This window comes from Symphalangus syndactylus, chromosome 1, assembly GCF_028878055.3.
Source record: "Symphalangus syndactylus isolate Jambi chromosome 1, NHGRI_mSymSyn1-v2.1_pri, whole genome shotgun sequence".
Classification (NCBI taxonomy): Eukaryota; Metazoa; Chordata; class Mammalia; order Primates; family Hylobatidae; genus Symphalangus; species Symphalangus syndactylus.
In genome coordinates this window covers 98,713,981-98,737,708 of record NC_072423.2, presented here as the reverse complement: position 1 = coordinate 98,737,708, position 23,728 = coordinate 98,713,981, and the positions used below count along the sequence as shown (strand labels likewise).

At 52.9% G+C, this 23,728-nt stretch overlaps 1 protein-coding gene across 2 annotated transcripts in view; it reads right to left on the bottom strand.

The window, feature by feature from the left end:
• ANO1 (anoctamin 1) overlaps positions 1–23,728 on the bottom strand; it is a 205,354-nt gene that overhangs the window by 38,514 nt on the left and 143,112 nt on the right. For both annotated transcript variants that reach the window (XM_055271279.2, XM_055271289.2), the window contains one exon: positions 2,251–2,333. In XM_055271279.2, the coding sequence (XP_055127254.2) occupies positions 2,251–2,333 (83 nt within the window). The remainder of the gene's footprint in view (positions 1–2,250; positions 2,334–23,728) is intronic.

The window sequence follows — 23,728 nt, the reverse complement described above, 5'->3', positions numbered from 1 at the left end:
ATGAAGGTAAATGGATACAGGTGAGCCAGGATGGGTGGGTGACCCTGAGTTCCATTAAGATTCACTGCTGCTTGAGGGTGACTGTGGGCCGGCTGTGGCCTTTGTAGCTGTGGCCTTTCCCATGGTTTTGGAAATTCCCCAAATTTCCAAATTTCAGTGCTGGACTGAAACATCTCAGACTCAGCTAAGGCACACATGGGCCACATGATAGGACACAAGTGTCCTTCTGCTTCAGTACCAAAGTCTGGGGTTCAGGCTATGTGGAGGGGCGGCCCCCGTCACCTGAGGTTATTACTCCCAAAGGAGGCCCTGACCAGCTGCTGGGGGGTGCGGGTGGTTCACTTTGGGAAATTCATTCAGGCCCCTTGGCACTGTTGTGTGCCCAGCGACTTTGGTCATCACCCCCAAAATCAAGATCCCAAGCCATCGGGTTCAGGAGATCAGGGAGTGGGACCCCAAGGGGTTGAGCAAAGGGGACTGGGCCTCACCGCCAACTTTCCCCAGCCACAGGGACATCACAGAAGGGACATTTGAAATTGACTTCTGAACAAGATGGTGACTGCTTTTTTTTCTATTTGAATCTTTCTAATTGAAACGGCAAAAGAAGAGACCACCCAGAGAGCCCCCACCATGGACAGGGCTGTGGCCTCTGTCCCCGCTCCGCCCTGCAGAGCTGTGTGCTGTGGACAGGTTGCACTGATCTCTGTCTGGTCATTTGTGGACAGGATAATGAGACCGGCTGAGGAAGAGGGTGGAGGCTGTTGTCTGGGCAGGTAGAGGTGTTGCCCAGTGGCCACTAGCCAGGCAGCTGTTTATGGGGCACTGACTGTGTGCTGGGCCCCGTTCTAAGTGCTTTATATCTATTGATCCATTGAGACCCTACAAATGCCATCAAGAGAGGACACTGAGGTACAGAGATGTTAAGCGATTTGCCCAGGGTGACACAGCAAGGCTGGTGCCGAATCTGGATGGAACTCTGGCAGCCTGGCCCCAGAGGCCCGTCTTGTACCCCATGAGCTGCCGTGCCTCTCCCAGAAAACTCGAATCCCCTTGTCTGTTGACAATATTGTCAGCCCAAAGCTGGCACATTTGGCTGAAGAGTGACCCATGGGTTCAGTCTGAGAGGGAGGAGATTGTGTGAGAAAAGACAATAGAAAAGTTAAAAAAAATTTTTTTAAAGAAAAAAGGCCTTTAAAAGAAAAATATCTTTAAAAAGAAATGTCCACATTCCAATAAAAATGCATGAAAAGGTTCTTTTTTTAAAAGGGAGCATGTGTAGCCTGGGCAACATAGCAAGAACCTGACTCTTACAGAAAAATTAAACAATTCGCCAGGCATGGTTGTGTGCGCCTGTAGCCCTAGCTACTTGGGAGGCTGAAATGGGAGGAGGGCTTGAGCCCGGGAGGTCAAGGCTGCAGTGAGCTATGATCATGCCACTGCACCACAGCTTAGGTGACAGAGGGAGACCCTGTCTCCCAAAAAGGGGGGAGCATGTTTTATAAAATTAAATAGCGGTCAGCATGGTTGCAACTTACACCGCGTGCATGAGGTCACCTCTGTTGTGCACCAAGGCTAATTGTGGGGACTGTTACTCCTTTTCATTCCCACTTACCCTGAAGGGAATTCCTGCTGGACTTGGGATCCCTGGGAGTACGGTTCACCTGGCATCCCAGGGGCCACATACTATTGAATGTCCCTCTCTCTGGAGTATGAAGATGCCCAACACTGGCTTTCCCTCTATGTTAGTAAAGCATCCGTTCCCTCTTGTCAGCCATGCCTGGTTGCAGGCACAGAGCTGGCTCCGGGGAACGCGGGTTTGGCACCCGGGGAGGCAGATGCTCATGGCCACTTTTGGAGACCCATGGGCAGTGTCCATTCCCTCTCCACCCCCACGGGTGGTGCCGACAGCCCAGGCAACCCCCAGACGCGATGAGGTCAGTGTGGGGAGCGCTGGCATGTGCCTGGGACCACGCTGGTGGCTGGGGTGTCCATGTGAGCACGGGGATGAAAACACTTCAGCAGACAGCAAGTGGTCACTTTGGCCATGGAGGGTGTTCGGAATGCCAGGGTGTTGAGTGGTGAGGCAGGCAGGGGGCAGGGGGCAGGGGGCGGGGGGCAGGGGGCAGCCTTGCCTCAGCTTGGACCAGGAGCGCTTTCTGACCTCGGGCCTCTGTGTAAGTCCCAAGGAGGTCCTGGGATAGGGGAAACGTGGGGGAAGGGCGTGACGTGCATGGTAGCAAACCCACTGACCTCCTCCTCCTCGAAGCCCGTGAGGTCCCAGCGGTAGTTGAGCCGCATCTGTTTCCGCTTCCAGTGCTCCATGAAGGTGGCAGCTGTGGGCAGGGGCAAAACCAGAGTCTCCGATGACATAAAGGCATTTTTTTTTGAGACGGAGTTTTGCTCTTGTTGCCCAGGCTGTAGTGCAATGGTGTAATCTCCGCCCACTGCAATCTCGCCTCCTGGGTTCAAGCGATTCTCCTGCCTCAGCCTCCTAAGTAGCTGGGATTACAGGCATGTGCCACCACACCCAGCTAATCTTTGTATTTTTAGTAGAGACAGGGTTTCACCATGTTGGCCAGGCTGGTCTCGAGCTCCAGATCTCAGGTGATCTACCTGCCTTGGCCTCCCAAAGTGTGGGGACTACAGGCATGAGCCACCGTGCCCAGCCAAGGCATTCTTTTCTTTATCAGTGTTTGGTGAGCGAAGGTGATGTACTGGGCTGAGAACTTCATGTGAATTCACGTGTTCAGCCCTCCCGCCAATCCTGTGAGGCAAGAGCCGTCATTCTCTCTTTTTACAGATGAGGAAACTGAGGCACGGGACACTCAAGTCCTGACCCAGGTTACCCAGCTAGTCAGTGAGGGACGGGCAGCATGGTCCCAGAGCCCGTGCCTCAACCATCCTGCCCAATTGCTCTTGGGGACCCCGGTTCGGAGGTCAGGAGGAACGAGGGGTAAGCCCAGGCCACTCACTCACTCGGGCTTCAAACCACCCCAGGGGTCTGCCTGCTGAACCGCACTGGCAGCTGCTGCATTCAGCTTCATATTCCCAACCGACAAAGCATGGTTCAAATGCCACCTCCTCCAGGAAGCCACAGATCATCCTCCTCAATGTGAGAAAAACCCAGCTCCTCTTGGGACCTTCCTCAGCCTGCATCTGTCTTGCCCACAGTGTCAGTGCTGCCTTCCATCAGGATCCTCGTCCCGTGACTCGTGTGTGAGGCAGGGATAGGGCCTTGTTCCCCTGAGTCCCCTGTTCCCAGAGGTGCCTGGGACACACAGGTGCTCGAGTGGGCACCGAATGAGTGACTTTTGCGAGCACACAGCTTGCAAAAGGAGATGCCCTTGGCTGAACTGTTTATCCTGAACGCTTCTCCCTACAGAAGAAAATCCGCAGAGGCTGAGGGGCAGAGTAATAGGAAGGCCACAGAGTTCCTCAGAGCTCACGATTCTCGAGCTGTTCCTTGCCAGGCACTGTTGGGAACTGGTCAATCTACAGACCCCTCCAGGACAGGGCCCTTGCATCTGTCTGAAGATGCTTAGTACAAATTTTAGGGCAATAATACCAGAGTTCAATACCAGCCACTGAGCTCTGTGACCTTGGGCAAGTTATTTAGCCTCTCCATGCCTCTGTTTCCTCATCCATAAAATGGTGCCCTCTAATAATCAGACTTGGAGTAACAGTGAGGAAGTATCAGTGTTATTTAAGCCTCACAGTGATCATAGGAGGTAGGCGCTATTCCCATCCCCTCCATTTTACAGAGGGGGAAACTGAGGCTCAGAGGGATCAAATGGCTTATCCGAGAAGCAGCAGCGCTGATGTGCAAATAAAATGGGCTGTGCGATGGTGACTGTGCAGAGTGAATTCACAAATGTGGCCCTTAACTGAAGGCAACATGTGGCAGGAAAGAACGAAAGTCATGAGTGTGAACCTAGTTCAGAGGGCGTGAGTCTATGCATAACATACCCCATTCCCATTAAGGCAAGGTGCGAATGGGGCTTCCGAGGATGCACAGGTTTATCTAGGACGGCTACTGTATCAGCCGGCCCAGCCTGGAAATAGGAACCCCGCCCCCCACCCCAGGTCTTTTCACAGCAGAGTAATTTAATCCTGAGACTTGGTCGCACAGGCAACGGAAAAGCTGAGAAGCCACACGGGGGATGGTGGGACCACCCAGAGATGACCCACAGCAGGAGCTGGCATCTGTTTCAGGATGGCAGGCCAGTAGGAGGTGCTCAGTGCCAATGCTGGAGCCAGAAACTGGAGCTGCCCAGAAGAAGCTGGGATCACGGAGGAAGGGCTTCGCAGGGGAAGTCAGAGCCTGGAGAAGATGCAGTCATTGCTGGGGATGTCCCAGGAAGTGGAGGGGGATAGGGAGCAGTATCTCGGCTGCTCCCTTCCTCTCGCCTTCTGATTTCCCAAAAGGGCTTCCCACTGGCTGAACCTACTGGGAAGAGGGAAACCCGGGAGCCTAAGGAACGTGGTTCCCCAAGATGCAGAGCTGAGCTGGCGAGGGAATGGCTATTGCTGAAACACCTGCTGGAAACCCAGTCACTCAGCAGACACGCACTGAGTGCCATGGCTGTGGCAGGTGAGGAGGGCCACAGGGGGCCCAGCAGGAGCCCCCAGCCCCCAGGGGCCCTGACCCTCAGGAGGCAGACGGTGGGAGCTGTCAGGCCCCTGAGCCCAAGCCAAGCCATCGAGTCCCCTGTGACTTGCATGTATACATCCAGATGGCCTGAAGTAACTGAAGATCCACAAAAGAAGTAAAAATAGCCTTAACTGATGACATTCCACCATTGTGATTTTTTCCTGCCCCACCCTAACTGATCAATGTACTTTGTAATCTCCCCCACCCTTAAGAAGGTACTTTGTAATCTCCCCCACCCTTAAGAAGGTACTTTGTAATCTCCCCCACCCTTAAGGAGGTTCTTTGTAATTCTCCCTACCCTTGAGAATGTACTTTGTGAGATCCACTCCCTGCCCCCAAAACATTGCTCCTAACTCTACCGCCTATCCCAAAACCTATAAGAAGTAATGATAATCCACCACCCTTTGCTGACTCTCTTTTCGGACTCAGCCTGCCTGCACCCAGGTGAAATAAACAGCCATGTTGCTTACACAAAGCCTGTTTGGTGGTCTCTTCACACGGACGCGCATGAAATTTGGTGCCATGACTCGGATCAGGGGACCTCCCTTGGGAGATCAATCCCCTGTCCTCCTGTTCTTTGCTCTGTGAGAAAGATCCACCTACGACCTCAGGTCCTCAGACTGACCAGCCCAAGGAACATCTCACCAATTTTAAATCCGGTAAGCGGCCTCTTCTTACTCTCTTCTCCAACCTCTCTCACTGTCCCTCCACCACTTTCTCCTTTCCACTCTTCAATCTCTCCCTTCTCTTAATTTCAATTGCTTTCGTTTTCTGGTAGAGACAAAGGAGACATGTTTTATCCGTGGATTCAAAACTACGGCGCCGGTCATGGACTAGGGAAGGCAGCCTTCCCTTGGTGTTTAATCATTGCAGGGACGCCTCCCTGATTATTCACCCAGGCAGGTTTCAGAGGTGTCAGACCACGCAGGGACGCCTGCCTTGGTCCTTCACCCTTAGCGGCAAGTCCCACTTTTCTGGGGGAGGGGCAAGTACCCCTCAACCCCTTCTTCACCCTTAGCAGCAAGTCCTGCTTTTCAGAGGGGCAAGTACCCCTCAACCCCTTCTCCTTCACCCTTAGCAGCAAGTCCTGCTTTTCTAGGGGAGGGGCAAGTACCCCTCAACCCCTTCTCTCCGTGTCTCTACCCCTTCTCTGGGGGAAGGGGCAAGTACCCCAAACTTGTATCTCTGCGCTCTCTTCTCTCTGGGTTTGCCTCCTTCACTATGGGCAATGTTCCACCCTCCATTCCTTCTTCTTCTGCCTTAGCCTGTGTTCTCAAGAACTTAAAACCTCTTCAACTCACACCTGACCTAAAACCTAAATGCCTTATTTTCTTCTGCAACACCGCTTGGCCCCAATACAAACTTGACAATGGCTCTAAAAGGCCAGAAAATGGCACTTTCGATTTCTCCATCCTACAAGACCTAAATAATTTTTGTCGAAAAATGGGCAAATGGTCTGAGGTGCCTTACGTCCAGGCATTTTTCACACTTCGTTCCCTCCCTAGTCTCTGTTTCCAATGCGATTCCTCCCAGATCCTCCTTCTTTCCCTCCCGCCTGTCCCCTCAGTCCCAACCCCAAGTGTCGCTGACTCTTTCCAGTCTTCCTTTTCTACAGACCCATCTGACCTTTCCCCTCCTCCCCAGGCTGCTCATCGCCAGGCCAAGCTAAGTCCCAATTCCTCCTCAGCCTCCACTCCTCCACCCTATAATCCTTCTACCACCTCCCCTCCTCACACCTGGTCCAGCTTACAGTTTAGTTCCGCGACTAGCTCTTCCCCACCTGTCCAACAATTTCCTCTTAGAGAGGTGGCTGGAGCTGAAGGCATAGTCAGGGTACATGTGTGTTTTTCTCTATCAGACCTCTCTCAGATCAGTCAATGTTTAGGCTCTTTCTCATCAGACCCCACTAAATACATACAGGAATTCCAATATCTAACTCTGTCTTACAATTTAACCTGGAGTGACTTAAATGTCATCCTGACTTCTACCCTTTCCCCGGATGAACGGGAAAGAGTTTTTTCTCTAGCCCAATCTCACGCTGATAACCACCGGCTTCACGAGCCAGACCACCAGGAAGGCATTAGAGCAGTTCCCCGAGAGGATCCCCAATGGAACTACCAGGCAAATTCCCCAGGTATAGCTAGGCGAGATTACATGATTTCCTGCCTAGCTGAAGGGCTTAAAAAGGCAGCTTACAAAGCTGTTAATTATGACAAACTTAAAGAAACTACTCAAGGTAAAGATGAAAACCCAGCCCAGTTCATGGCCCACTTAGCAGCTACCCTTAGACGCTATACCGCCCTAGACCCAGAAGGGCCAGAAGGCCGCCTTATTCTTAATATGCATTTTATCACCCAATCCACTCCTGACATTAGGAAAAAACTTAAAAAATTAGAATCTGGCCCTCAAACCCCACAACAGGAATTAATCAACCTCACCTTCAAGGTGTACAATAATAGAGAGGAAGCAGCCAGATGGCAACGCATTTCTGAGTTACAGTTACTTGCCTCTGCTGTGAGACAAAACCCAGCCACACCTCCAGCATATGAGAACTTCAAAATGCCTAAGCCGCACATGCCTAAGCCGCAGCAGTCAAGCATTCCTACAAGACTTCCTCCATCAGGATCTTGCTTCAAGTGCCAGAAATCTGGCCACTGGGCCAAGGAATGCCCGCAGCCCGGGATTCCTCCCAAACCATGTCCCATCTGTGCAGGGACCCACTGGAAGGCAGATTGCCCAGCTCGCCTGGCAGCCACTCCTAGAGCCCCTAAAGCTTTAGCCCAAGGCTCTCTCTTTCCCGGATCTGCTAGGCTTAGCGACTGAAGATTGACGCTGCCCGATCGCCTCGGAAGCCCCCTGGACCATCGCGGACGCCGAGCTTCGGGTAACTCTCACAGTGGAGGGTAAGTCCATCCCCTGTTTAATCGATACGGGGGCTACCCACTCCACGTTGCCTTCTTTTCAAGGGCCTGTTTCCCTTGCCCCAATAACTGTTGTGGGTATTGACGGCCAAGCTTCAAAACCCCTGAAAACTCCCCCCTCTGGTGCCAACTTGGACAACACTCTTTTATGCACTCTTTTTTGGTTATCCCCACTTGCCCAGTTCCTTTATTAGGCCAAGACATTTTAACCAAATTATCTGCTTCCCTGACTATTCCTGGACTACAGCCACATCTCATTGCTGCCCTTCTCCCCAACCCAAAGCCTCCTTCGAGTCTTCCTCTCATATACCCCCACCTTAACCCACAAGTATGGGACATCTCTACTCCTTCCCTGGCAACCGATCACATGCCCATTACCATCCCATTAAAACCTAATCACCCTTACCCCACTCAACGCCAATATCCCATCTCACAGCATGCTTTAAAAGGATTAAAGCCTGTTATCACTCGCCTGCTACATCATGGGCTTCTAAAACCTATAAAATCTCCTTACAATTCCATTTTACCTGTCCAAAAACCAGACAAGTCTTACAGATTAGTTCAAGATCTGTGCCTTATCAACCAAATTGTTTTGCCTATCCACCCTGTGGTGCCCAACCCGTACACTCTTTTGTCCTCAATACCTTCCTCCACAACTCACTATTAAGACACTTACCCTGTATTTCACTCCATCCTTGGCTACCTTCCGCTTGCTCATCAGACTGTCCTCCCAGGCCCTCTTCTTGTTTACTTATACCCAGCCCCGAAAATAACAGTGAAAGGTTGCTCGTAGATACTCAACATTTTCTCATATACCATGAAAATTGAACCTCCCCCTCTATGCAATTACCCCATCAGTCCCCATTACAATCTCTGACAGCTGCCGCCCTAGCTGGATCCCTAGGAGTCTGGGTACAAGACACCCCTTTCAGCACTCCTTCTCATCTTTTTACTTTACATCTCCAGTTTTGCCTCGCACAAGGTCTCTTCTTCCTCTGTGGATCCTCTACCTACATGTGCCTACCTGCTAATTGGACAGGCACATGCACACTAGTCTACCTTACCCCCAAAATTCAATTTGCAAATGGGACCGAAGAGCTCCCTCTTCCTCTCATGACATCGACACTACAAAAAAGAGTTATTCCACTAATTCCCTTGATGGTCGGTTTAGGACTTTCTGCCTCCACTATTGCTCTCGGTACTGGAATAGCAGGCATTTCAACCTCTGTCACGACCTTCCGTAGCCTGTCTAATGACTTCTCTGCTAGCATCACAGACATATCACAAACTTTATCAGTCCTCCAGGCCCAAGTTGACTCTTTAGCTGCAGTTCTCCTCCAAAACCGCCAAGGCCTCTTGACTTACTCACTGCTGAAAAAGGAGGACTCTGTATATTCTTAAATGAAGAGTGCTGTTTTTATCTAAATCAATCTGGCCTGGTGTATGACAATATAAAAAAACTCAAGGATAGAGCCCAAAAACTTGCCAACCAAGCAAGTAATTACGCTGAACCCCCTTGGGCACTCTCTAATTAGATGTCCTAAGTCCTCCCAATTCTTAGTCCTTTAATACCCATTTTTCTCCTTCTTTTATTCGGACCTTGTATCTTCTGTTTAGTTTCTCAATTCATCCAAAACCATATCCAGGCCATCACCAATCATTCCATAGACAAATGTTTCTTCTAACATCCCCACAATATCACCCCTTACCACAAGACCTCCCTTCAGCTTAATCTCTCCCACTCTAGGTTCCCACGCTGCCCATAATCCCTCTTGAAGCAGCCCTGAGAAACATTGCCCATTCTCTCTCTCCATACCACTCCCCAAAAAATTTTTGCCGCCCCAAGACTTCAACATTATTTTGTTTTATTTTTCTTATTAATACAAGAAGGCAGGAATGTCAGGCCCCTGAGCCCAAGCCAAGCCATCACATCCCCTGTGACTTGCACGTATACATCCAGATGGCCTGAAGTAACTGAAGATCCACAAAAGAAGTAAAAATAGCCTTAACTGATGACATTCCACCATTGTGATTTGTTTCTGCCCCACCCTAACTGATCAATGTACTTTGTAATCTCCCCCACCCTTAAGAAGGTACTTTGTGATCTCCCCCACCCTTCAGAAGGTTCTTTGTAATCTCCCCCACCCTTCAGAAGGTTCTTTGTAATTCTCCCTACCCTTGAGAATGTACTTTGAGAGATCCACCCCCTGCCCCCCAAAACATTGCTCCTAACTCCACCGCCTATCCCAAAACCTGTAAGAACTAATGATAATCCACCACCCTTTGCTGACTCTTTTCGGACACAGCCCGCCTGCACCCAGGTGAAATAAACAGCCATGTTGCTCACACAGAGCCTGTTTGGTGGTCTCTTCACTCGGACGCGCATGAAAGGAGCGGCCTGTCTGCAGTGGGCACCCTCCCCAGGAGGCAATGCGGGGAGGTCTCTGCCTCTTTGAAGATGTCCTTTGACCCCTGTAGCTGCTCTGGAGCAGTGGAGGAGGCCAGCTGTTCCCTGGTCTCTGCCTGGTCTGCAAGGCCCCCGATGGCTCCTCCACTGTGCTATGAAAGCTGCCTCTTTCTGTCCTCCTCTGCCCACCCAGGGCAACAACGCCCTTTTAGGATGCTTTTTGGGGCTGAGCACTGCCCAGGAGGGCTGGCTCCACGCACACCTGCAGAGTTGGCCTGTTTACCTGCGGTGATGGTTAGTATTGAGTGTCAACTTGATTGGATTGAAGCATGCAAAGTATTGTTTCTGGGTGTGTCTGTGAAGGGGTTGCTAGAGGAGATTAGCATTTGAGTCAGTGGAGGGGGAGAGGCCGACCCACCCTTCATCTGGGTGGGCACCATCCCCTCTGCTGCCATCGCGGCTAGAAAAAGCAGGCAGGGGAAGGTGGAAGAGCAGACTTGCCGAGTCTTCCGGTCTTCATCTTTCTCCCATGTTGGATGCTTCCTGCCCTTGAACATCAGACTCCGAGTTCTTCAGCTTTTAGAGTCTTGGACTTACACTAGTGGTTTGTCGGGGGCTCTCAGGCCTTCAACCATGGACTGAAGGCTGCACTGTCGGCTTCCCTACTTTTGGGGTTTTGGGACTCAGACTGATCCACTACTGGTTTCCCTTCTCCTCCACTTGCAGACGGCCTATTGTGGGGCTTGACCTTGTGATCGTGTGAGTAGTCGATTCTCCTGAATAAACTCCCGTTCATACATACAATATCCTATCAGTTCTGTCCTTCCAGAGAACCCTGACTCACGCACCTTCCCTGTCCCAGCCTCCCCAGCTCCTCTTTCCCAGACTTGGCCTCCACTATGACACTCAGCCCATTACCGCCCCGGCTCGCCCTCTCTGCACCCGCCAGCTTGCAGAATAACAACAGTCACCAGTTAACGAGGACATATCCATGCACTAGCATTTTACAGACATCAGTCAATCTCATCCTCACAACGACCGCAGGCAGGAAGGATGATTCCCATTCATAGATTTACAAAGTGGAGACCATTTACAAAACTGAGATTCAGAGGCCGGAGTGCTGTGCTCAAGGTCAGCTGAAGGGGAGCAGCAGCCATTGGATTTGAACCTCATTCTCTGACTCCAGAGTCTTCACGGAACCATGATCCTGGACCGACTCTCTGTGCAGATAGTTAACTTTCCTTAAGGAAATAATAGCTGTAGCATCACAAATATGATTATTAAAGCATATCGTCTTATGGATGAGGAAGGGGGCACAGAGAGGTTAAGTAACTTGCCTAAGGTCACAGAGCTTGGTGGCTGATATTGAACCCTGGTATTCTTTTTCTTTCTTTTTTTTTTTTTTTTGAGATGGAGTCTCTCTCTGTTGCCCAGGCTGGAGTGCAGTGGTGTGATCTCAGCTCACTGCAACCTCTGCCTCCTGAGTTCAAGTAATTCTCTGGCCTCAGCCCCTCAAGTAGCTGGGACTACAGGTACATGCCACCATGCCTGGCTAATTTTTGTATTTTTAGTAGAGACAGGGTTTCACCATGTTGGCCAGGCTGGTCTTGAACTCCTGGCCTCATGTGATGTGCCTGCCTCGGCCTCCCAAAGTGCTAGGATTACAGTTATGAGCCACTGCACCCGGCACTGAACCGTGGTATTCTTGCTCTAAAATTTGTACTGTGTCTTCAGATAGAAGCAAAGGCCCTGTCCTGGAGGTGTCTGTAGATTGGCCAGGACCCAGACTGGGGCCTAGAATGTAACCTGGTGGCTGGGGGTGGGGTGGAGGGTGGAGATGATACAAAGATGTGGCTTGTTTGGCTCTGCCACGTTTAAAAAATAAAGGTTTGACATAAAAATTATGCCTTTCCTGCTTCTCCTTTAAAAGCCAGAAGCATTGGCAGTGGAAGGCTGGAGCTGAGCAATGATCATCCCTTTGTCAAAACTTGGGCATGCCTTTCCACTTGGCCACAGACCCCACCATGCCCTATTGTCTGGCTTTTGTGGGCACTGAGCGTGCAGGTGGAGCTGTGGAGTCCAGGCTTCACCAGCAGGAAAGGAATGTGAAGGCTCGTGCTACGCCTGGTGGCCAGTCCTCAAAGCTGGCATTGTGAGCAGTGTGAAGAACCACCTTCTAGTAGAGTGAGCGAAGGCAGGAAGAACCCTGAGCTCCGTCCTCCTCAAGTAATTCTCCTGCTCCTGAACCCTCTCTCCTCACCCACGCGAGTTCCGATTCCTGCCCTCCAAGGCTCCCAATCCTGGTCCTCCTTGCCAATGTGCCAACCACCTCATACAAATGTTGTATAATACCCAGCTTCTGCCAGGCGCTGGGCACGGCGCTTTCCCACGCCTGATCCCCTCAGATCCTGCCCCGGCCCCCTCCACGCAGGGACGACGCACTCCATTTTATAGACACATAGCTGAGGTTCTGAGATGTCAGGGGACTCATCAAGTAAGGGCAGAAACCTGGACCCAGGCCTTCCGATGCCCAGATAGGCTGGCATCAGGGACGGGGCTTCCCCCACCCACCTGAGTGTACAATGAAGAAACGGCCTTGAGTGCAGCAGCCTTACAAGGTGGCCAAAGGGACAAGCCCATCCCCCTGAAATCTGGAGCCCAGGAGTCACCACAGCACACAGCACAGAGGTGGCAGCGAGCGAGAAGGCAGGCCTGGCGGGAGCGGGTGGCTGGGCTACGGTCCCTTCCCACATTGATTTTCACAGCACAGAGTCACACAAACTCCTCATAGAGGCGTCCAGAGGCAGCAGGTGAGTGAAAGACTCTAGGTCTACGTGGGATCTCATCCGGGGTGAGTGTGGGCAGCTGATCACACTGCTGCCAACCTCAGTCTCCACATCTGAGAAATGGGCTTGTCACCAGCGCCTGCCTGAGAGGGTCTATCACAGGGTGTCCCTGACTTCATCCACAGGCAGTGCTCAGGGCAGGGCCCGCATCTCTGTAAGGGCTTGACAGAGGACTGCTCTTACAGCCCGGCTCGGTCGTTGCTGTTACAGCCCGGCTCGGTCGTGGGGATCTCCACGTGTCCCCTTTAGAGGCTCAGCACAGGACAGAGGCCACATTTTGTATCACCCCATTTGTATAAAATACCCAGAATATTTATGGTAAATATATATAAATATATATATATAAATACATATAAATATTTATGGTAAATTTTTATGTAGCTGCTCTGGAGCAGTGGAGGAGCCCAATCCCCTGAAATCTGAATCCATAGATTCAGGTAAATCCACAGAGACAGAAAGCAGATTGGTAGTTGCCAGGGGCTGAGGTTGGGGGAAAGGGGAACCGACTGCTTCATGGGGACAGGGTTTCCCTTTGAGGTCATGAAAATGTTCTGGAATTAGATAGAGGCGTGGATGCATAACACGTGCTAAATGCCACTGAATTGTGCACCTAAAATGGTTAATTTTATGTTGTGTGAATTTCACTGTAATTTACAAAAAGCTAATGACAGAATGATGGGCGTAGATTCCCCTTATGTGTTAATGTGCACCTGCCACATCTTGGAGGAATCACAGGAGAATGGGCCGGAGGGACACACACGTGTGGTTACCTGTGGCGGGGGGCAATCTGTCCATTTCCTCCGGGATTTCTCAGTGTGGGTCTGGGAATCTGGGGTGTTTCCGAGTCTCCCCAGGGAGCTTGTTAAAATGCAGATGTCTGACCTACAGAGTCACCCAGGGTCCCCGGAATCTGCATTCTGAATAAGCTCCATAGGCTGCCAGCAGGCATCTGGAAGTACCGACCCCTCTGTCTTTCTGCCGTCCTTCTCCAACCATCCCTCCATCCATCAGGTTAGCTGCCTCTCCTCCCAGGCTGCCTCCCACCCCGCCTCGACCTATCCCAATGTCTCTACTACTCAGGCCTCACTCCAATTTCCCTAATTCCATGGCACCTCCTTAGCTGGCTTGTGGACTCCCTTTCTGAGCTCTCTCTCCCCTGAGATGCTGTTGCCCAAACCAGGGCACAATCTCAGGTGCTTCATCTGACACTCTCTTGGTTCTCCTGAGCGAGTTGCAACCCGCTCTGCAGCTGCCCAGTGGACAGCCCCATCTCTCCAGTGAGATCCATGCTCCTCACGGGCAGGGGTCACGTCTTCCAAGCCTCTGCCCTCCACCCCTGAGCCCACCAGCTCTGGGAAGCAGGCAGGGCACAGTCACACACAACTGCAGAGCAGGGGTGCATCCTGCTTGGACTTTGCACGTGGGGTCCCTATCCATTCCCTTCCTTGAAATGTGACCCCCTGCTCTGGCCTGACTTGCATCCCCCCAAATTCACATGGAAGCCCTGACCCCCCAGGTGATGGTATTTGAAGATGGGGCCTTTGGGGGCTGATTGGGTTTAGCTGAGGTCATGAGGGTGGGGTCCCCATGATGGGACTCGTGCCCTTGGAAGAGGAGACAGCAGAGAACAGGCTTCCTGTCTCTCCCTTTGCCACCTGAGGACACAGGGAGAAGGTGGCTGTCTGAAAGCCAAGGTGGGCCAAATCAGCTGGCACCTTGATCTTGGACTTCTCCATACTCAGAACTGTGGGAAATGCATGCCTGTTGTTGCAGGCACCTCTCTGTGGTATTTGGTTATGGCAGCTGGAGCACACTAAGACACCCACCCCCTGGGAATAGAAACCACCCTTTGCTAACCTCCAGTTCCTGACAAGTGCAATGTTTGCTTAGTGCAGACTCCATTTCCATGAACTAGAGGTTAGAGAGGGGTCTCCTAGGGAGTGGCAGGGCGGGGGCAGGGCTCTGGTCCTGCACGTGAGTGCTCGGCAGAGATGGGTGGGGCACAAAGGCCTCCAGCCTTCCCTTTTGCTCTGAGTCACCGGGCACCCTACCTATTTATCCCTGGAACAAGTTTAGTTCCCGCAGACGATCACAGTGCATCCCCTTCGTCCCCACCTAGCTGGGAGTGACTCAGCTGGGTGACTTGTCAACTCCATGTAAAATCTCAGGCCCAGCCCCTGGGAGGGGTTCCAGTTCCATCTCTGACATTTCATTAAAGTTGGGACCATCTTTCTCTGGCTTTTTGCAGACAGGCTCAAATCAGATAAACTCCTTTGTTCTTCGTGGAACTGACAAGCAGTTAAAACCCCATTATTATGCTATAATTTCAGAAAATGGATCCAAGTGAATAGCTAAATAGGGCTCAACGCTGCTTAATGAGACATCTTATTTGAGGCTTTCAAATGTCAGAAATCCCAGACAGCAGCAAGCTGAAGTCTCTGGGACCAACGTGTCAGCTCCAGGAAAGCTGGACCCCACGGTGCAGTGGAAGCAAAGATTAAAACAGCAGGCTGGAGGTGATTCATCCACCGTGAATACGGAGCCCCACACCCCGGCGGGTGGGTGGCCACGACCAGGCTCCCGGCTGCTAGGCAGTAACAGGTTTCTGTCTCTTTGCCATTGTAGGAGCAGAAATGTGAACAGCTGGAGGCAGGAAAAGAAAGGACACAAGGGGAGAAGAAACACCAGAGAGAAAATAATCCCTTAGAGGGTAAAGAACAAATAATTGAATAAGGGATTAAAAAACACACAAGGAGAGATCCCTGGTAATTGCCCTTGACAGCCAGTGTGAAAAGGGCCCAGGATGGGGGCTTTGTCTCTCCCCTCTCCGCTCACACCTCTCAGCCGCAGTGGGTTCTTTCCTGTTGTTCCTGTCTTGATTTAGAATAAGCTCCTTTTCTCTAAAGCAAGTGCTTCGTGGGAGTGGCCTGGGTTTTTTGTGAATTCCTCCCGCCCCTGCTCAAAATGGGAGTGTGCAGACGGAACTTGTACTTGACTCTATTTGACAGTTGGGGTACATTTGTTGTCTCCCAGGGCTGAAGTGGAGCTAGGGAGGGGTGAGACAAGCAGCAAAGCCTCCCGCGGGGTCTGCAGGCACAGAGTCCCCCACTCCCAGAGTCGGGGGAATGCAGCTATCTGCTAGCAAGGGGCTGGCCCGCAGCTCTTGCGGCGCAAGGCACTAGGTATGCAGTGAAGAATTGCAAAACAGGCAAGCTGGCTTCACGAAACAGGGCCACCGAATGAACGGCCACAGCCCGTGGGGGCCGGCGCGCTCAGCAGCACTACACCTACATGTCCCCTGCCACTGGCTCACGGTACATTTCTGCTACCCCAAGAGGGCCCTGGATGAGGGTCTGGGGAACGTTTGGACAGAGAGGTGGGACCAGGGCACGTGCTGAAACCTTGGAGGCAGATGGGCCGGGGTGCGCATCTGAGACGTCTGTTAGGGACCTGTTAGCTGTGTGATTTTGGGCAAGTCGCTTACCCTCTCTGTGCTTCTATCGGAGACATTCCAACCAGGGCTACTCCATCTTGGGTGAAGCTAGGAAAAATGAGGCTAGGGCTTGCTGCGACTCCATCTTGAGTGAGGACTAGGAAAAATGAGGCTAGGGCTTGCTGCGACTCCATCTTGAGTGAGGACTAGGAAAAATGAGGCTGGGGCTTGCTGCGACTCCATCTTGAGTGAGGACTATGAAAAATGAGGCTGGGGCTTGCTGCGACTCCCATCTTGAGTGAGGACTAGGAAAAATGAGGCTGGGGCTTGCTGCGACTCCATCTTGAGTGAGGACTAGGAAAAATGAGGCTGGGGCTTGCTGCGACTCCATCTTGAGTGAGGACTAGGAAAAATGAGGCTGGGGCTTGCTGGGCTGCATTCCCAGCAAGTGAGGCATTCCCAGCCTCTAGATGTTTACGTTAAGGGAACAGATTGATAACGTTTACTAAACAGACCTAGACTTGGGAGTGTCCTGATATCCCAAGATGTTGAGAACAAAAGCATTACTAATTTTGCTTTAGAGATAATAATATTGATTCTCACAAAATATAGTAATTAAGACAATTAATCCTTTATCAACCCTCGTAGCAGAGTATATCTCCCCAAGATTTTCTTCGTTATCCTCTATATAAACAAGCACTGTACCTAGGGTAGGCACGGTCCTCCTCTGACTTTCGGAATGCCCTATTCTGTAGCCATTCTTTCACTCCTTTACTTTCTTTCTTTCTTCTTTTTTTTTTTTTCCTTGAGACAGAGTCTTGCTCTTGTCACCCAGGCTGGAGTGCAATGGTGTGATCTCGGCTCACTGCAACCTCTGCCTCCTGGGTTCAAGCGATTATCCTGCCTCAGCCTCTTGAGTAGCTGGGATTACAGGCACCTGCCACCACGCTCGGCTAATTTTTTGTGTTTTTAGTAGAGAGGGGGTTTCACCATGTTGGCCAGGCTGGTCTTGTACTCCTGACCTCAGGTGATCCACCCACCTTGGCCTCCCAAAGTGCTGAGATTACAGACGTGAGTCACTGAGCCTGGCCACTCCTTTACTTTCTTAATAAACTTGCTTTCACTTTAGACTGTGGACTCACCCTGAATTCTTTCTTACTGTGAGATCCAAAAACCCTCTCCTGGGGTGTGGATCAAGACCCCTTTCTGGTAACACTTTAGCATCTTCAACAGAGAAAAGAACAGAGCCTTGGTGTGCTGTGGGGTTAGAGAGAGAGGCAGTGCAGAGCCCTTAGCCACGGGCCTGGCACAGAGGCAGTCCTCAGCACAGCTCCCAAAGGGAAGAAGGTGTATTTCTGTGGAGACAGACGGGGAAACTACTCTAGGTGAGAGAAAAAGTTGGAGGTAATCCAGTCAGGAACAAGCAAGGCACATGTTCGGCACACACGCCAGCCGGAGCCAGTTAGTAATGTCCGCGGAGTAGGGCCTAGAGTCAGGTATTTGGGGCTCAAGATGGAGGTTTCTCAAATAACTTAAAACAGAAGTACCATTTAACTCAGCAGTGCCATTACTGCTTATATGCCCAAAGGAATGTTAATTGTTCTACCATAAAGACACATGTATGCATATGTTTACTGCAGCATTATTTATGAGAGCAAAGACATGGAATCGACAAAGATGCCCATCAGTGGTTAACTGGGTAAAGAATATTTGGTGCAGGCCGGGTGTGGTGGCTCACACCTGTAATCCCAGCACTTTGGGAGGCTGAGATGGGCAGATCACCTGAGGTCAGGAGTTCGAGACCAGCCTGGCCAACATGGTGAAATCCTGTCTCTCCTAAAAATACAAAAATTAGCTGGGTGTGGTGGCGGGCGGCTATAATCCCAGCTATTTGGGAGGCTGAGGCAGGAGAATTGCTCGAACATGGGAGGCGGAGGTTGCAGTTAGCTGAGATTGCGCCACTGCACTCCAGCCTGGACAACAAGAGCTAAACACCGTCACTACTAAAAATAGAAAAATTAGCTGGGCATGGTGGCGGGTGCCTGAGCTGGGATTTGAACCTGAGCCGGGCCCCGGAGCTGGCACTGTGAACCCCTTAACTGTATCTAACCGTCCTACTACACAGCCAAGCCAGCCTGAGTAATCCAGTGAAGCCAAACCGTCAAGTGGGTCGCCAGGGCTGGCTGGGCCCTGCTGGGGGGATCTTCCCAGCCTGGAGCTGGGGCATCAGGGGGCTGGGGAGTCACAGCCTCCTGGGTCACGATCAGAGAGAGGGAGGCAGGGAGGGATCTGACCGGTGCTGAGGTCTCTAGGAAGGCGAGGGAGGGAAGGAGCATGACAGTGGTGACGGCGGCGGAGGGGGTGGGGGTTGGGGAGATAGTTCTTGATGGACGCAGGGTCCAGGGAGGCAGGCAGGGGCAGGCAGGGGCAGGCAGGGAAGCGAGGACAGGCTCAGAGAGATGTGGCTTCAGTTCCTGGCTGTGCCAATGGAGCCTCACTTTCCTCCTCTGTGAAATGGGGACAGGTTCTCAGCTGTTCGGATACAGTGTGATAAACAACAGGGAGCTCTGGCACGTGCACTTCAGCAGTGACAGAATGCTGCTGACCCTACATTTATAATTCTAAATTTATGATACATTTTGATCCCCAAATTAAAAACCAGCTCAAGGCCTGGGAATCTTCCCATAAGCCACGTGGCCTTGGATCATACATAGACATCACCTCCCAATGCTCTGCAGTTGCCCCAGCAAGAAGTCCTCCAACCTCAGCTTGAATTTTTCCCAGCACGGGGCGCTCACCCCCTCCCTGGCCAGCCCAGCTCGGCGTGTCTCACTGCTCACCACCGGAACTCACTCCCTACACCGAGCTATGCACCCACAGCTCCCATTCTTGGCCTCCTCTGGAAAATCGAACGCCTTTGTCCACAAAGAGAAACAACTGCATTTATCTCGAGGCTGTGCTGATTTCTGTGCGTGTCTGTCCCCACCTGTGACTGAAATCCCGGGAACGCAAGACCTGCCCTTCACACTGCTCTGCCCACACCCTCGTGTGGTGGAGCTGAGCGTGTCTGAGGGCAGCTTCCAGGCAAGTGCAGACGCCGACGACAGGCACCTGACCTCACCAGGAAAGGCCTCTCCTGACTCTCCCTGGGCCCTCACTTGCTCACAGAGGCTTGCAGGCCCTGGCTGAGCTTTCGAACCTCAGCAGACCAACTCCCGTCTTCCCCTAACAAACTCCAGGCAGAAGCCCCAAACATGAAATCGGCCGAAGGACTATGTTCCTTTAAATCAGGACTGAGGCCAGGGTGAGGCGAGGGAGGCACTGGTGCTGCAGGAGCCACGACACTCACTCTCAGGGTCATGGGCACCTAAGACGAGATGCCAACTTCCATGCTGTACCCAGGCATCCCTCCCTTGCACTTAAACCTCTTGATTGGTGCGGGATCCTGCAGAGGCCTGTGGGACCGAGTTTGAGAACCACAGGGGACCGACAAGCCCAGAGCTGCTGCCCCCTGGGAAGTAGGCCCAGGCCTAGAGCCTCCAGCAGGGTCAGCCAGCCCTGGACGCTCTACTCTTGGAGGGTCCACAGGTCTGGGGGCCACAGGGCTGCTAGCCAGCCCAACACATGAGGGACCAGACCCTTGTGGGTTTCTCCCCAAACAACCAGGGTGTTGACCAATCTGCGCTGCCTGCATCCTCTCAAAGGACGGCCTTGTAGCAGGAACTCCCAGAAGGAGGGAGGCCTGGGGGGAGAGGCTCATTCTGTGGCTGCGGCACCCATGCCTGCCCAGTAGGCACTCCCACAGGTGACCTGCAAGGCGTGACTGGGTGATGCCCTGGCACGCAGAAGAAGGAATTTGCAGTGACCAGAATGCCACGTAGCACTTTGGGCTCCCAAAACAAGAGCCGCAACAGGAGCTTATCACAGAAACCTCTTATCGCCCAGCATGTTAAGCTCAAAATGGGATAATTACAGCCCAAGACAGCTTCTTTCTTCATCCGGACTCCTTCAGCCTCTCTGCTCCCTTCCCCTGGGAGCGTGCGCTTACTGGGCATGCCTGTAATTGGAGAAGGAGAAAATGAAACACCACGTCCTTCTTTCTCTGCGGAGGAGGGAGGCCCAGTTCCATGCACCCAGGAATTACTGGACGTTTGGAGAGTCCCACAAAAGTGGGTGCCTTTGGAGTCTGCTGTAGAGAAGAACACCAGCCAGGGGCTCTCAGACAGCTGTGCCCTCCCAGATCCTAAGGTGATGCCAGGGATGGGCAGAGCATGGGGTGGAAGGACGTGGTGGCCGCTTTCTCCAGGGCCCTTAAAGGCCTTTTATTCGTGGTTAAATGTGGGAGCTGTAATTCATAACCCTGTGTGTCAGATGAGACCAGCTCAGCCAAGCCCGCCAGCGTCTCCTTAACTCATGGGAATAGTATGAGAGCTAAAACAAAGTGTGGAGTCCTTTGGAATAATCGAAAGTCTCTCTTTTCCATTGGAGGCCCTTTCTTTGGAGAAGTGGCTACAGGGAGTCTAAGGGATGAATTCCTCCCAGGGATTTCAGCAGGGAAAGAGGAAACAGATGGATGAAATCAGGGGCCCCAGGGCCAGGGAGGGAGGGTGCCATGAGGCTCCCAATCGCTTCTCTCACACCTTCCCATAGGTGCCCTTCCTGGAGCTGGGCCCCCACTATGGCACCCCTCTCTTAATCACTGCATGAGCTCCCTCTTAGACTTGCGGTCTCCGACTCGAGCATAAGACAGGAAAGCACTTTGACACAGCAGCCGACAGCACTGGGTTCTGATTCCTCCGAGCAAGCACACTAAGTTCTTCTCAGCGTGTCCTCGCTGACCTCTCCGGATGCTCTGACACCCCTCCCACCTGGTCCCTGCACCTGGAGCTCCTGCCACAGCCCCGCACCCTTCCCATGGGGCCTTCTCTTGAAACCTATGCTGCAGCTTTTAGAGCAGCAGATACATCAGGTTTGCTTCCCGTGGTTCCCCTGGGGCCCGGCACAGTGTGGGACACACACTGCGCTCAGTACACATGGGCCGATGAGTACCTCCCACACATCAGGCGCGTGCACACTCTCATGCAGGTGGGACACACGTGCTCAGTACACATGGGCCGATGAGTACCTCCCACACACCAGACGCACGCACACTCTCATGTAGGTTTTCTTTGGTTCTCACATGCTCCAACGTGGTAAGACGGCAGCGACCACCTATTTAGAGTAAGCTACGTGCTAAGCCTCGGCTGAGAGCTCACGTCCGCTGCCTCTAATCCTCATGCAGCCCCATACTGCAGATGAGGAAGCTGAGGTTCAGAGCAGTGAGGTGGGGACTGGCAGAGCGGGAGTCTGAGCCCTGGGGGGCTGTAGAAATGCACACGGGGCAGCAGGGCTGACCACAGAAGGCGGCACTGAACAATCTTCTAGTGGCTCAGGGGGCTCAGTCCTACAGGGGTCACACTTACTTGTGGGTCATGCTATGGACCACCTGAAATACTGTCTCAGTCCTACAGGGGTCACACTTACTTGTGGGTCATGCTATGGACCACCTGAAATACTGTCTCAGTGGCTGCACAGGCCCAGGGGTCCCAAATGAGGAAACAGAGCTGCTGGCGACCACGTGGAGGAAGCACTCATGACAGCCGGGCCCTTCCAGCTGGGCACACAGCGGGTGGGGGCTGCAGTGAGGTGCCTCGGGGCCAAGGCCTCTGTGGAGGGAACTCTGCTAAGGACACGGAGCTGCCCAATAAGATTCCAGGGTGAGGAGGGTCTTGAGGGAGGTGGCCGTCCACGTAGCATCTAAACGGAGAAGCTCCAACTCTCACCCTTGCTGGCACCCATGCTCAGAGCTGGCGGCCTCTGTCCCGGGTCTCCGGAAGGGTGGGAACGAGATAGAGTGGTGGTGAGCCGAGGCAAGAGGACCCGGCCCAGCTGCCCAGGCTGGAGCAGGAGCTGCAGAGGGTGGGCCAGGCCTCCCTTCTCTCACCTCACCTGATACATCCCTCTGCTGTACTGTGCACACCCACCCGCAGATCACACAGGCTCAGCCAAACCCTGAGTCCCAGCTGCAGGATGTCTACGCCAAGCAAGAGGATAACCTGACCCATCGGCTTCCTCAGCCTTGTGGGGAATTGTCTTATGCACTGTGGGAGAGAACACCAGCCCTGAATGCAGCCTCTGGAGCAGGGAAGGAGGCTGCCAAGCTGTGTAGGGGCAGGGCTCGGGCCTGGAGAGAACGGAGGCGCCATAAGGATGAAGAGGGGAGGTGCATGCGGACCCTGGAGCTGGGTGCCGGCACTTCAGTCCCTCTCTGCCCAACCTGCTGGGTGCTTCTGTGCAGGCCAGAGACCCGGCTCTGCCTTCATCCTCCGAACCTCCCCTAGATTTCCAGCCTCCCCCGAGCAGCTGCTCCTTGGTCAGGAGGTGCCTGAGCCAGAATCACAGGCCATACTTCGAGGTGCTCTCCATGGAGGATGCTGGCATGGCTTTGGCAATGCTAGCCAATGCTCTGCTTACTGATGGGGCACGGTACTGAATCCTAGGTCTGATCTTCAGTATCAGCATGCTGGCAGGTGAGGGCCACACAGAGCCCCACACCTGGCTGGCCTCTGTCCTCACTGGCTAAACAATTGCCTTTTCAGTCCACGTTTGCCCCTTGCCTACCCATGGAGCACACAGGGCGGTGCCAAGCAGGTACAGCTGCAGGTGAGGCGGCGCTATTCCGGCCCCGGGAGCCTGCCCCAAGCAGGAGTATGAGGTGGGACCAAGAGGCCCCTCTGTCTCTACACCTGGTCTCTCTGCCACAAATGCTCCCTCGCCCACACCCATGTCAACTCAGCTGAAGGGCCTCACACCTCTTCCAGAAAGCCCTCCTGAACTCCCTCCTGTGCTGTCTCTGTGCCTGGCCCCATCTCCTACAAGGTGGGAGCTCACAGGTAAGGATGGGGGCTTAAGTGCCCGGCATGGGGCCAGGCCTGGGAGATGGCTCAGCACAGGCTGCCCACTGTGGGCATCTCAAAGCTGGCATAGGCTGTGACACGGGGCTGCAGAGGACAGAACGGGCCTGCTTGCTCACCCAAAACCTCTGTAGAAATGCATTCAGCCACCACTTACCAACCTCCCAAGCCCCAAAAGCTGGAGTTGGGTGTCGGGTAGGACTGGGGTTAGGGAATCTTCCTGGAGGGGGAGCCCAGTGCCTTAGGTTTGCATGGCAGTGGAGCCCAGTGGCAATCAGGAGCTGAGTGACCCCAGGTGATTCCCAACTCCCTTAGGCCTTCGCCTCCTTATCCGTAAATGGGCACATGAAGCCTCCAGGGATGCTGAGGGCTCTAGTGAGAGACGGTGCCTCCGGGACCTGGCCCAGGTCAGCTTTCCTTTAGGGTGTGGTGGTCACCAGCAGCAGCAGGGATGGAGGCAGGACCCTCCGGCCTCTCTGCTCTAAATCAGCTGCCCCTCCTAGGCCAACGCACCCTG